The sequence below is a fragment of the Etheostoma cragini genome, chromosome 2 (assembly GCF_013103735.1).
Source record: "Etheostoma cragini isolate CJK2018 chromosome 2, CSU_Ecrag_1.0, whole genome shotgun sequence".
NCBI classification, from domain to species: Eukaryota; Metazoa; Chordata; class Actinopteri; order Perciformes; family Percidae; genus Etheostoma; species Etheostoma cragini.
This window is the reverse complement of record NC_048408.1, coordinates 15240202-15254461: the sequence shown is the minus strand read 5'-3', so window position 1 is coordinate 15254461 and position 14260 is coordinate 15240202. Positions and strand designations below refer to the sequence as shown.

Sequence of the window (14260 nt, the reverse complement as noted above, 5' to 3'; positions counted from 1 at the left end):
GGCTACCAGTCAGTCACCTATATACCAGCAGGACAATCAGTCAGAATAACCTTGCTAAACCTCCTAACCTGGAAAATGACAATATTGTCCACTTACACCAGCCCACTGGAGTAGAACTGCAGTTTGTGAATTATAACTAGCCAATCTTGGTGTTACAAAATTGAACAAAACATAGCATAGCAATCTGGTAAAACAATGTATGCTGATGTACAGGCCAGTATGTAAAAAAAAAAAGATTAATTTAAAAATAAAAAAAAGCATAAAACCTCTCATTTGCTGATGAAGACAGTGTCATATGAATGAAGGTTTTGGAAAAGGGTAGTAAGTGGACTTTCAGTTGGTACTGCTTAGTCAAAATACAAAGTACTATGAACAGGAATGAACTTTCCTGATTTATAGATTCAATGGTTACACATAGTGCCTTTAATTTATTTAAATTTATTTTTGAAGTCTTTCTTCTTTCCTGAGGGAACCACAAGAAAAAACCTTTGACTGACATGCTTTTCAAGTGCTGGGTTAACAAATGCTAAACAAATACAAAAACATACAGAGATAGTAAAAGATGGATGATGAGGTAGAGAGTGAAAATACAGAATGTTCCTGGCATGTGTCCCATAGTCATGTCTAGTCGAGCTTGACTGTAATCTTATAGTGTATACATACACATGCTTACACAGTAAAGGTGTCTGTGCATGCTTTAGGTATGCTCTGAATCGTTTCCACCCACACACGCAAACACTGTTTTTATGTCTCATGAGACACACATAGACTTGAATGAAATGTCAGGCACAGAGATGACAGGAAACAGTGTTCTTGGCCTACTTTTTCAAATCCTCATGACTGGGATGGGATGTTGCCACAAAAGTAGATAGTCAAGCATTTCATCTGCCTTGATAAAATAATAAGGAGGTGCTATTTATAGACGTAAATCGGGCAGCTGAAGCTAAATGCCTGAAGGCATATTGAATCGCGAGGTCCCGAAGAAGGGATTGGTGAAACATCACAAGCTGTTCTACAGAACTTAAGGTGCTCAAAATAAGCCACTGGAACAACTCGTGATAAAACAATATATGCAGATCTGATTAGGTAACAGAAATGAGCTGTGAGAACTAAAAACAATACAAAATACAACCAGGATGGTAACACATGGTTGCTAAGATCACAAATGTTCATGCTGCAACCCAACAAACAGTTAAGTAAAATTATTCAAAGCTCAACAGCAAGGCAAGTCAATCATGGGTGTTTAAAGTACAGATAACACAATATGAGTATTGTATTATTTAATTCAATCCTAAAGAATTTAATGAAATAAAATAAGCAAAACGAATTCAACTAAAGATGTACACATTTCATATTTGTGTCTGCAGTATCTGCAGTTAATTTTTTGGTTTTTAAGCTAAATCCCGGATTAAACTTTAATAGATCTGTCTATTCTTTGGGTGAAAGTATCTTGTTGAAACTAATTTGTTACATGGTTGCCTTCTGGATTTTCATTCAAAGAGATCTTTGCTGATGTAACAGTGGTGCACCCTTTATGACTTTCTCTTTGAGCATCCTCTAGGCGTGAAATGTCCCCGCTGGGTCCCTGTAGAGTCCTGTAGGGCTTCAATAGGCCCAGGACATCTGTGTGGTTTCACAGCAGGCAGGGCTTGAGTAGACCGGAACACGTCTATGGAGCTCCCACTGGCTCACCCTTAAACCCAATACAAAAGACTGGTAGCCACTTAACAATAACACAGTCATGCACAAGTATGGGCACAAAGACAAAAATACACACCCACACACACTGGCACTTACTTATAGCAAATATATTTACATAAATCCACACCCACTGTTTTATTTATTGAACCCCAGTGTGTTTAGGCAAAAGAGTATTTAATGACCTTCATGTCTTTCCTAGATGCAGTACCATTTTGATAGTAGCCTTTTTCCGACCAAGTAGTTACAGGAACATAGTTATAGTAGCAGTCCAATTCTAAATAGTTCTAACTACTCTCTCTCAAAACCATTTTTTCCATTTGCATTTGCACTGGCCAAGTGGCCATAGGAACTGGTAGGTGGAATAAGTGAGTGGCGCAAGCACGGCAACGGTCTTTATAGCGTCGTCATTGGACTTTAGCGCCACATACAACAACAAACCAGCAATCCCGGTGGCTGAGTCCTTTGTGGCGGCGTTGCCAAAGTATGCTGGAAGGTGGCCAAGAATAACGTCCAGTGTGACGTACAACTTGCTCGTTGTGCGATTTGCACAGCTCTGGTTGTTGTGGTCCTTTATCTTCTTGTAGTCTTGTTTCAGCTTCTTCACCTTTTCTCTGCACTGCTTGGCAGTGTGGTAAACCCCCATTTGCAATAACTCACTGGGGATTTTGCCAAAGATTTTAATGTTTCTTGAGGATCCTTCCAGGTCCTTCTGCACCTCCTCGGTGGCGTACATGGCCAGCGGCGCCTGCACCTCCCCATCAGTCCACTTTTCAAAGTTATGCATTCCGTCTGTTCTTGTAGTAATTCATGTAGTCAAGTAATTATTCAAGTAGCAAATGTTTTGCTAAAACAGACGGCATGGCTTCTACAGAGGGTGCTCTGTGGGGGCGTGACTTATAAGTTGGACCAATCAACGTAGACCTAGGTCACTGGGGAAAAAGGGAAAAAGACCCTGCCCTGAAGTAGGAGCTGAAAGAGTTACAGGAATTGTGGTCAGAGGAACTTAATATTTCCCAAATTGGTCTTATGTTCTAAGAACTGAAAAAATCTCTCTGGTCGGTAAGTGGCTATTGATATGTTAGGCATACTGTATGTTGAAAAACCTTGACCAAACCAGAACATGAACTTAAGTGTTCACCTTACACTGGATAGACAAGGCTGTACGGAAGGAAATGTTGGTTGGTTGTTTGATGGGTCATTTTAGCTATTGTAGCAGCCTGGGTTTGAACCTGTGGCCCTTTCCTGTCTAATCACTATCACTCTGAAATAAAGGGAAAAAGCCCCAAAAATAAAATAGGTAAATTAGTGTAGGTATTTGTAACAACACCTACACACTAGAAGTGTTGGCTTTTTTTTTGTGCACCAATACCTTTCCATTTATAGTGCAGTTTGACTGTAATAAATACCGGTTTTACTTTGGCAGCAGCAACATTTTAAATCACCAACTACCTTAAGACTGTATATTTAGTTCATTCTGAGCGTGAAGAAAAACTTTGTAAGTGCAAGTGAGAAACTGAGGTTGCTGACCCTAAATTTCCTAAACAAGCAAGATAGACAATGCATAATTGCACTGTTGGGATGTCTGCAGGAACAAAACGTAAAGTGCTTTCAAAGGGTAGGAAGGCTGCTTGAGGTTTGTGCTCAGGTTCACAAAAATATAACCCAAAGTCTTGTTTTCTAACTATTTGGTGATGAAAGTCTGCATTAACACGTGACTGTATTAACAGCTGTTATTAAGAGAAAATCCACTTATCACTGTTAAGGGAAAACGGTGCAAACATGAACTCAATACATGTGGATATTGGTGTAATATTACAGAACTGCAGCAACTATATGCATGTTCACACTCATTTGGCATTCCTAATACTCGAGCCAGAGCAAAACGGCAAGACAGAGTAAAGCGCAAATCCGTAAGACAATGAACATTTCTCTATTTTTGGTAACTAAGGCTTTCGTCACTGAATGCGACAATATAAACTAAACAATATATGCATTTGTATCTTACTTAAGCAAAAGCTTACACAACCTTACAAAATATCTAGACATTTGCTGAAACATTCCAAGCCAAGAGGAAATGAACCAACCTAATAGGCCTAATACTTCCATTCACATGATTTTGGGAAATTATTTGATTGACAAATCTCTGGTTGTTATGCAATAGCAATGGCCCGGTAGCATTATGATAGTCATAATAAAACAACTAGGACTCTCAGGGAACCAGCTTAAAGTGGTGGAAAGCAGGAGAGAAGAAATAACATGTTGCAGCAATCCATGATTACATCACAACGCAATCCTAAAGAAGTGGCACTACTACAACTTTTTGTGTAAAAACATGACATTTGGAAAGACTGTTACACAAAATCTTGGTCAAGTAAAAACCTTTTAGTTCAAGGGCAGGAGGGTGGGCACATGTTATGTGTCAACTGGGAAAAAGAATACGTCAGCATAAGTGACATGAAAGAAAAAATTAATTAATGCGATGAATGATGTTGACATAATTCAGTGGGCTCTTACTTCATAACTTTTCCCACTCTGTTTATTGCTGATCACATGTCTACATTCATTAATCACTTAAACATCTTACTGTGTATCATGGAAATGAGCAATAATCTCAAAAGTCCAATTTACTTACAGGCTTTTGGAGCTTAGTGATTTTTGTGACGAAGTCAAAAATATTTAATGTTGTGTGATTTATTTTATAACATTGTATTTACTTTGTCCGGTGAATGTAAAAAAAAAAAGAGTTTACTATTGACGTTTCATAAACTATTTAAAGTTATGCATTACCGTGATCTTCTGGTCAACTGAACGCAACAGCTCAACTCAAATGCTCTAATCTGGAATCTGTATGATAGTAAACTTTACCAATTGACTAAGGGAAATATTTTGAAGGCAGCTATGATGACAGATTTGTTCGTTGCCCTCTTTTCTTTTGCTATCTGCCCTGATTCCAGATGCCCTTTGACCTGTGTGAAAATGACTGAAACCTATTTAAAACAGAGCAGAAGGCATGCCACTCATTCCAGACTATGTTCTCTTCTTCCTAGTCTTTGCTGAGTCAAATATGTCCATATTCCACTTACCTCCCACAAATCAAAAGGCCAATTTATTTTTTATTTTTCCAGGTTGTGAAGCATTGAATCTGGCAGCTTAGATGAATCATGGAACAAGATAAGTCAAAAGGGTTTGGGTGCGTTTTATATGGCAAACTGAAATTCTCAGAGCTATTTCATGAACTGGTGAAAAGGTGTGCAGCCTCAATGGTGCCGTATCTGTTACTGTCTTGTTGGAATTGCATGCCTTTGGCCTAAAGGAAGGGATGAGTTCCTCAAAGTTCATTCATACACCTCAACTGCCTAAAGAAAATCTGTCAAGAAAAAGGGGGTTGATTGAACAGTAGCCTGACAAACCTGTGATCTTTTTGATGACGTCTCCAACAGACAGTGTGCACAAAGACTGAGTAACAGCAGAGTTCTGTCAGTTGAAAAACTTGTGGGTGTTTTCCCTTTAGCTGTAAACACGCTTAAATATGTGATGTGATAATAGGAATCGTGGGTAGGAAATGTAAACAAGGCTATTGGGTTTCAGGATGCTTGATGCTGCACATAGATGACATGCACTCCTTGAGAGGATGCCCTGAGTGTTATAAGCTGATGCATGTGCGTCATCAAGGATCACACACTGCCATGAATTTAAAAGCTTAGACAAACTGAATCATGTTTAATCAGTGTATTCTCAAATGACATAAAATTTAGTTAAAGTCATATATAAAATACAGTTTAAATATGTTATGGAATCAGGATTTATAATTTAATGGAACTTTAACACTAGAAGCTTTTTATGATAAAGCGTAACTATGAGTAAATGGCATGTGGACACAAACACGCTGACTAAGAACACCTACATCTCTCTTGCTTTAGTACAGTGTGTTCCTGCACTTTACAAATGCATGAATTCACACAAAGTGCAATGGATTAGTTTACTCATGCATTTTCTGTCAAAGCCACAACATTCTGCCTATGTCTAGATGAAAGACAGCAAATGAAAAAAAGAGAAATTAGTGACAGGAGAGCTGTAATTAGATCCTGTCATTCTTTGACCCACTTTTCAACTCTTCCCTCTTTCATGTGGGACATGGAGCTATGTGGCAACAGCCTGAAACATCCTGTTGGATATTTATCACCTGGTCCTCTCTTCTTCAATGGAGAGGTTAGGCTACAGAGCACTGGCCTCTGGATTCAGTGGGAACATTGTGTTACCTTCTTTGAAAAGAAGCACTCCAGCATCTGTACTGACTTGGAAAGTGCCAAGCAGCTCTGTTAATCCATTTTCTATGCTGTTGCTCTTATATGATAGAGGACTATCTGTATTATTTAAAAGCAAGGTAGACAGGGAGTTGGAAGTGTATTCTAAAGCACTCAGTCCTGCGTGTGTACAAGCAGCTCATCAGTTATACATGGGCAAAACCCAGTTTTCAGAACTTGTGGTGGAAGCAGGTAAGAGGGGAAACTGTCAACACTGCTATCTCAAAGTCCTACACAGAGAGAGGTAACCATGTTCATGCACATGCTCCAACACAAATTGAACTGCCGTATCATAAAGCACACACAAACCTAAATATGACACAAACCTGACAACAATCATCTTAAAATTGTCCCAAGACACATCTCAACTAGTGAGTGCCTGTTTCTCAGAGCTGCAGCATCCCCACACATCAAAGAAATTATATCTATTGATATGTTTGTCAAAAATAAGGTCCACTTTGCAGAAGCCCTGCAGCGAATCCCGTTTTCTCTCTGAAACAATGACTATGCAGTTTCCTCATTTGGTTGTGTATCTTGTTAAAAGATTGTGAAACTCCACGTGCTTGGAGTACATTACAACTGTACGTTTTGGATCAAAACATACGCATTACAGCATGCATACAATCACATACAAAACTGAGGTAACAAACATGTACAGTACATGTACTGAGCAAATACCTAAATACATGTACCTGCTGTGTCAGTCATTGCCTTCGTCACTCACCTGCTAGTCGACTCTCTCGAGTGGGCTTGCTAAGCCTATCTAGGGCTTTGGAGGTAGAGGACCTGATGTGGTCACTGAAGGACCTCTGCAGCAGGAGCAGCCTCATAGAGCGAGACATGCCGTTTAGCATCCGGCGAAATGTATCTATGTAAGACCTTGTCCCAACACCTGTTCCTGATGAGGCAGATTATTGAGCTTTTGTGCCTTGTCAATTCCTCCTTTTTCCACTACTTCTATTTTCAAACTCAGACCATATCAATGTTGAAGCATTAAGTCCTAATCTGACTAGTTTCTCCCTCTCGGTTTTACCTCCTTCTCTTTCTCACTCTGTTCTGTTCCAGCCTGGACTGTACACTCCCGTCTGGTGCAGTGAGCATCAGTGCGGTAACTGCTGGTACACATCCAGCAAGTGCTGCAATGCTCTCATATTCTATTCTGCCAGTGTGTGTGTGTGTGTGTGTGTGTGTGTGTGTGTGTGTGTGTGTGTGCATATATACATGTGTGTAAGTGTGACTAAGTGCTTTCTGACACAAGCTCCAGCACTTTGTGTGAATATCTGAGAGGTTAAGAATCATGACTACCATCTTCAACTCTCCCTCCCTGTCTTTTTTTAATATCATCCTTTTTTGCCTCTCTCTCTGTCACCTTCCTCCTCTTATCCACTCTGTTTACACCTGCCCTACCCTGTCTAGACGCAGAGAGCATCAATGCCAGTTATACAACTCTCGCCTAGGTAGCCTGCTTGTTATGAAGATCCACTTCCGTTCACAAGCAGCTAAATACATAACAGAACTGAAATACAGGAAGTAAGATGATGAAGTGGTCCAGGATAATATTTGAGTCACTCGACAAAGCTGCAGGATACTTGATTGGCTCCCAAAAATGGGTGATAGTAAAACAATTTTTAAGGGGTTTCCCAAAAGGAAACTGAGATGTCAAGGGTGAAAAAAATGCTAGGGTTTAAAACTGATCGCACTGGTTCCTCCTGCGCCTCAGAAACCTCTCAGTTATTTCTCACAACCAATCATCACTTTCCTTTGCCATGGGAAATGGTGCAACCTATGCCATCACTTCACTTTAAATACATTATGGTAGGACTAGAGTATGCAGTTCATACACACATATAATGTGACATAGTCATTGTTGCTGCCGCTCCATCTCTGCCTGGCTCCATGTTATGTATTGTATGTGCTTTAAATGTGGTCTCTGTTACTTTTCTCCTTTCTCTTGTCTTCTTTGTTTTGTCTTTATTGCAAGGGCTGCTTTTATGCCTTTGCCATCATCTTTACTTGCTTGTTTGTGTGCCACTTTGTATGTTTTTATCCTTTTTGCTTAGGCGTGCTGTCATTATACAGTAGATGTAATGTACCTCATTTGAAAAGGTTAACTATTGTATTTTAGGATGCATATTGTCAGCTGGCCAGGGACTACAGCTGTAAATTAGCCATAGAGGCTAAAGCTGCCCCTTTTACTGTGCAGTTATTTAATAAGGACTGTCCATGGTATTATAAACCAATACGCTAAACTAAACATAAACACACACATACAAACACAAGTAAACATGCCATTAGTTATTGAGAAATAGGTATGTACTGTACACCTTATGTAACAAAAGGTTACATAAGGTTTAAGGCTACTGACATGGACAAAAACAACACAATGGAATCCACTACTTAGACTGTGGCTGAGTTGATCGGATAATGCTGATTTAGCCACTATGAAGCAAGCACAACTCTCTGGGGTCTGTGTAGAAGCTTGGTCATTTGCTACTTACTGGGTGTAAACAGCAACTTCAGTATCTATAGCTGATTGGGGTTTTACACTCTGATTTTTAAGAAGATAAATCATTAGCATTTAAAAATGAGAATGGATCTTGTAATCAGGTACAACATTATTGTTTTCTTACCATTTAATATAATCCTTTAATAATTGTAATGCAATTTTAAGAAAGGTATACAATCTTCAAGCTGCACTACTTAATATTCTCATATTGACAATGGGTCTAGAGAGCTTTTTAACATCTTTCAGCTTGTTTTTTGTTTTACAGCCTGCAACTTTACGGTTGTTGTTCAGTTTCTCTGCCACCATTAACATTGCTGAATGCTTTAAGCAGACGGACAAAGTTAGCAACTGGCTAGTGCAGGTAATGAAACATTTATCAGATAAAGAGAGAAACAGGGCTAAAAGCAAAGTGAATATTTTACTTAAATTCCATTGGGTGGCCAGAAACATAACTCCAAATGAATGCTAATGTTGCTCTGTTCTCAACTGTATTAGTAAATAGACTGCTGTGTGCTAACATGTCAGAAAACTCAGTTAACGGGTAAATTTACTGAACTAATAAATACTTTTTGTCATATGTGCATGTAGCTGTGAGCAGTATGAGCTGTTCAGATTGCCCTCCGAAACACATTTGAGAAAGTCAGCCAATAATGCTGATTGTTCCAGCAAGTGAAGGTAATGTACCCAGCATTGGCTTATTGCAGCCTACTGATAGCATTGTGCTCATCGCGGCCAATTGACTTTATGATCTCCTGAGGTTTGCGGAGACTGATAAGGCTGAGATTCCCGCGTCTTTGCTTTTTCACGACCCAATGTTCTGTGCTTCTGCAATCGTGGAATGACCTCTTTAACGACATTGTAAATAAGGATTAGGATGGGATGCAGAAGAACACACATGCTATAAAAGTATCACGTTTTTTGTATCCTTCCTCACACACCTGTTTGAAACCCACGACATCTGAATCACATTATATGCTTGTGGGTATGTGCATACTCCAAGACATGCAAATGAAAAACATCTGGGTCAGTATTTGCATCACAACAACATATCAGTGTACTTTCGCCTCTCTCTCTCTCGCTCTCTCTCTTGTGCTCTCTGGTATACCTGTAATAAGCAGGTATAAACAGACTGTAATCTGGATCTGGGGGAAACTGTCCTGCAGGGCAGAGGAGAGAGGGTGGAGAGGGAAAAACAATGAAGTTCTCATACCTCAGAAAGGAAAGTCTTGCCACAGGCCCCCTCTGTCAAACAAGTGTGCAGCGTGCCAGGAGTGTGTACCTACATCTAACTCCACCGAACAGAGGCACAAGAGGTTATCTGCCAACATACTGGCCTAGAAATGAACACGGAGAGGGGGGTGAAAATAAGGGAAGGGGGGTGTTTCTGGAAGGACTTCAAACAGTGTATATAAACAGTATGTGAGAGTCTATTATTTAAATGCCTGTGAAAAACAATGCACTAAACTGTATTCTTTCCAGCATGGACAAAAATGTGTATGTATGTGTGGGTGTGTCCGAGTTTGACTGTGATTGTGTGTGAGTCCCTTTGATGTGACCATCTGCTTAAGATCTTAAGGATAGGACGCATCAAGCTGACAGCAAAAAACTAGTGGCAATGAAGGCCGACTGCGGCTTCTCCTCAGGTCACCTGTGTCTTGGTCAAAAAGTTGCACTTGAACACAACGCAATGACTACAATCAACGACTAATCAGCATGTACATTCTGCACCTCCGTGACAGGAAATAACTCTTCAGGCCGGCAGGCTATGGTAATCAATTTATCTTTAAAAACAAAACCGGACATAGAGTGTTTTCCCGACACATCATCAGACCGGATGTCGCCATATTTGAGGTACTCCTCATCACAACAAAGCACAGGCACTGAAGTAGATCCCGAACGTCGTCAAGGAAAATTGTTAATTATTGCCATGTTTTAGGTTGTACCAATGGGTCAGGCTGAGAAAAACATTTGAAATATTATTGACTTCCAAAAGTTGTTAAAAAACAGGGAGAGTAATGGCAGAAGTTATCAGAGGAAAGGGGGCACTTGTGGTTGTCAGATAGTGTACAGATAGTGTACAGTGAAGATAGCAAACTGGGGGTCTTTGAAATGAAACAAAACAAAAAACAATTGAGAGTCACTTGGCTACACCTTGAGTATCACAATGATATCATACAGTTAAGGTTAGGTTGATTAAAGACGTTATTGCATTACTTACTTTGGCCTTCACAACACAGCGGCCGTTAATGACTTGGTACTGCGTCTCCCTCACCCATCCATATACCATCCGGTTATAGAGATCTGCACCGCCAATAAACGGTAGTTTCTCAAAATGTTGCGCCTTTTCATTTGTCCAAGTCCTCCCCTATATACCTTTGCATCTTGGACGCTTTTCGGTTGTTTGGCTACATTCACTTAAAGTATCCAAAGTGCACAATACTCCATTGTACTCCGTTCAGTTGTTTAGAACGAGTGCCTCCGATATGAGAGGCTGTCCCTCCCAACGGGATAAGCAAACATCCAGAAAGCGTACCTTCTATGGGGAGATTCTGAGACTAACAAGATAAGAACTTCCGCTAGCATTCCATTGACTCCCATTCACTTTGATGTTGCTTTGACAGCGAATAACTTTACATTTGACTTGTTTAAAGACTCTATTTCTCAATTGTTTATTTCTACAGAAACATAACAATGTTCGTCTTGTATTTCACGTTCAGGACCTGTACCAGTCGTTTTTGTAAAAATAGGCAAATAACGATTGTGTCATGACCACACAACCTTCTGTCGCACAGTAGAGAAATAAGTGTGTAATCAGGAGAAGCTCACGGGCAATCGGGAGGACGTCGTGGCATACAATCAAGAGGGAAGCCCATAGAGAGTCCATGAAACCACCGGAACAAATTATTTCAGCTACCTTTTGATGGATTGGAAATACTTCGGCATGTGGCAAGATTCTTAATGATTCAGATTTCTCTTGGCACAGCTACCAGAAGACTGACAAATTTCGGAAAGGTTGCTAACGTCACATTTAAGTTGTCAAGCTCAGTGTGAGGCTGCACAGTACGCTCAGCCATCGCCGAAAAAGTGCTTCTAATTGACTACAAAGGTCTCCGTCAAAGTCTATGGCATCGCTGTGTCCATTTCTTATACTGTCTATGGTCCCTCCCAAAGACCAACACCAGCAGGCCCGGATCCAGAATGCGGAATGGCAGGGTGGCTGGGTGAGTCTGTTCAACAGAGCAAAACCCCCTCTGCATCTTACCAAGATCTTTTAAAAGACATGTTTATTTGAAATAAATATACCTACACAAGTAGTTATGTTTCTTTTTCTTTAATCTACTATCAAACATAAACTTCCTTTCCCTTATTGTCTGTCCTACTTTCAACTCCATTCTGACTATCTGATACCTTAGTGCCGTGTGTGTGTGTGTGTGTTTGTGTTTGTGTGTGTGTGTGTGCGCATCGGTCAATTCAAGAACTTAAAATCATTCTTATTCTCAATAAGATATCATACAGCCAGACACCTTAAGGTACCAAAACACAAAACATCCCATATAAAGTTAATCCAAACAATCCACGTCTACTTCACGTTCTAGACTATCTCTCCCCCTGACACCCAGACAAGGGGAATTAACCAGCCATGGAGTGACATGGCATGCTGAGCCAGGGCTGATTCATCAGCCTGGGGACAGCAAAGGCATCAACACCATCAACACAGGGAGATTTACAATCCCCTGGTTTTGGTTGATTGTACTTACTGAATAACGCATGCATTCAGACCAATTATAAACCCCAGTTAAAACAATAATTAGAAGAGTAAAGATGGACCTGTGCAGAAAAACACTCCTTGTTTGTTTACTTTGCTCCTGACACATTCTTCCCTTTTATTTTTAAGGTGATGAGCTTTTTGTGGCAAAGTATAGTAAAATACTTCTGATCCTTTTGAAGAAACCCTGTATATACTGAATGTACAGGCCACGTTAGTATTTTCTCTATTATGGCGCTGAATATTGGAACGTTATGATGTCACTGTCACTTACTGTCAATTGACTTTTGACCTTTGGATATAAAATGTCATTAATTCATCATTTTATCTGATTATACATTTGTGTGTATTGTTTTCATAATTAGCCAATAAGTTATGGTAATAAACATGTTTTGTGACGTCACAGTGAAACTTGACATCAGTTCATCCTTGAGTCCAAGTGGGCGTTTTTGCGCCAAATTTGAAGAAATTCCCTCCAGGGGCTCCTGAGATATCACGATCACAAAAAAAGACAGATGGACAACCTTAAAACATAATGCCTCTGGCCACGGCTATCGCAGGCATGGAAGCATAAAAACTAATTTCACTGAATGAAAGGTATGAAGAATCATAGTGAAATTCTTTTCTGGCGATGAAGTTAAAGCACTCAGAGAGCGCATAGAAAAGTAGCTCAAGAGAAAATAGCAATAAATCTAAAAGAAGAAGAAGAAAAGAAGCAATTACCACCAAATTTAATTAATGTAAGAATCCACAACCAAATTCTGTACATAATTGCCCTAAGAATACTGCATCCATAAAAAAAACTAAAGGCACCTAGATAATCAAGATTTATGCAGTTAGTCATTATACACAGGAACAGAAATTGTGTTTAATTTCTATAAAAAGTAATACATGTTTTTCATGCACAGTGGGTGATGAAACACATACCAATCCACTGATAAATACATAAAGCTAAAGTAAGAATAATGACACAAGCCCTCTAAAGGCTTTTTTACTGTATTTGGTATAGGAGAGGCTTTTGTTATTGTAACTGGGAGTTCAGCAAGCTGACTTCCTGTTCCTTCATGCAGTGGTTTCCTGTTCAGAGTACCATAGGTAGGGGGAATGATTTCCAAAGAAAGAAGTCTCAAAACTCAGAGAAAAAACAGCAAAAAGAGGTTCCTGAGCCCTGACGTAAGTAAATAGGTGATTTGATGAAGAGAAGAAATAAGTTCATTTTTTGCTAAATTACAATTTTCCTATCTTAGGAAATGTATTTTTCAAAGGACACTTATTGTAAAGATATATCAACATGAAGACTAAATAATCAAAAGCCCATCAAAATATTGATATTAATATGTCTTTCATGTATAAGTATTTCCACGCATGAGATCAGGCATACAAAGTTGAATTCTTTGTTTCCAAGGGGAACAGTTCAGATTGCACACATATATATGTAGTCACAGCTGAGTTGGAAGCGTGAAATAGAAATGTAATGAACTCCAACATAGTACAGTGAAGTACCAGTCTCTACACAAGAAGCCGAGGAAAGTGTGTGTCAAATGGAAGGGGAAAGCAGAGGCTGTTTGGGGGAGGTGTTTAGGCTGGCGTAGACTGACAGGGAAGGCCAGGAATGTGACCTTGCACAAGCACAGTGACTATTATACTATGTATGGAGGGGTGGCAAAAACAAAACATGGGGTAAGGCAGACTCAATCAAAGATCAGGAAGGAGTAACAGAAAAAGAACATCAGTCATGATCTATTATTGACTTGGCTCTAGGCTATGGGAGTTCCAATACATCTGTCAAAGCACCTTCTCAAATGAGAGAAATGGGCATGCTGCTGCTGCAGGGTATGAACAAGGAGAAAGCAGCACAGGTCACAAATGAGGAAAGCAAGTTACTCACGAAAGCTGAAAGCCGAAGCTGATTTTACTGTGATATTCTTTGAATTAGGTGGACATGTTCCCATTTTGAGAAGTGGAGATGCGGTCTGTTAAAGC

General features: G+C 39.7%; 1 protein-coding gene across 5 annotated transcripts in view; it reads right to left on the bottom strand.

The window, feature by feature from the left end:
- Positions 1-14260, bottom strand: part of dlc1 (DLC1 Rho GTPase activating protein) — an 81091-nt gene that overhangs the window by 40612 nt on the left and 26219 nt on the right. For 2 of the 5 annotated variants that reach the window (XM_034898188.1, XM_034898196.1), the window contains exon 1: positions 6730-7078. The exons of the other annotated variants lie outside the window; for them this stretch is intronic. In XM_034898188.1, the coding sequence (XP_034754079.1) occupies positions 6730-6859 (130 nt within the window). In that variant the 5' untranslated portion in view covers positions 6860-7078. Of the gene's footprint in view, positions 1-6729; positions 7079-14260 lie in introns of those variants that run through there. 5 annotated transcript variants of the gene reach the window in all.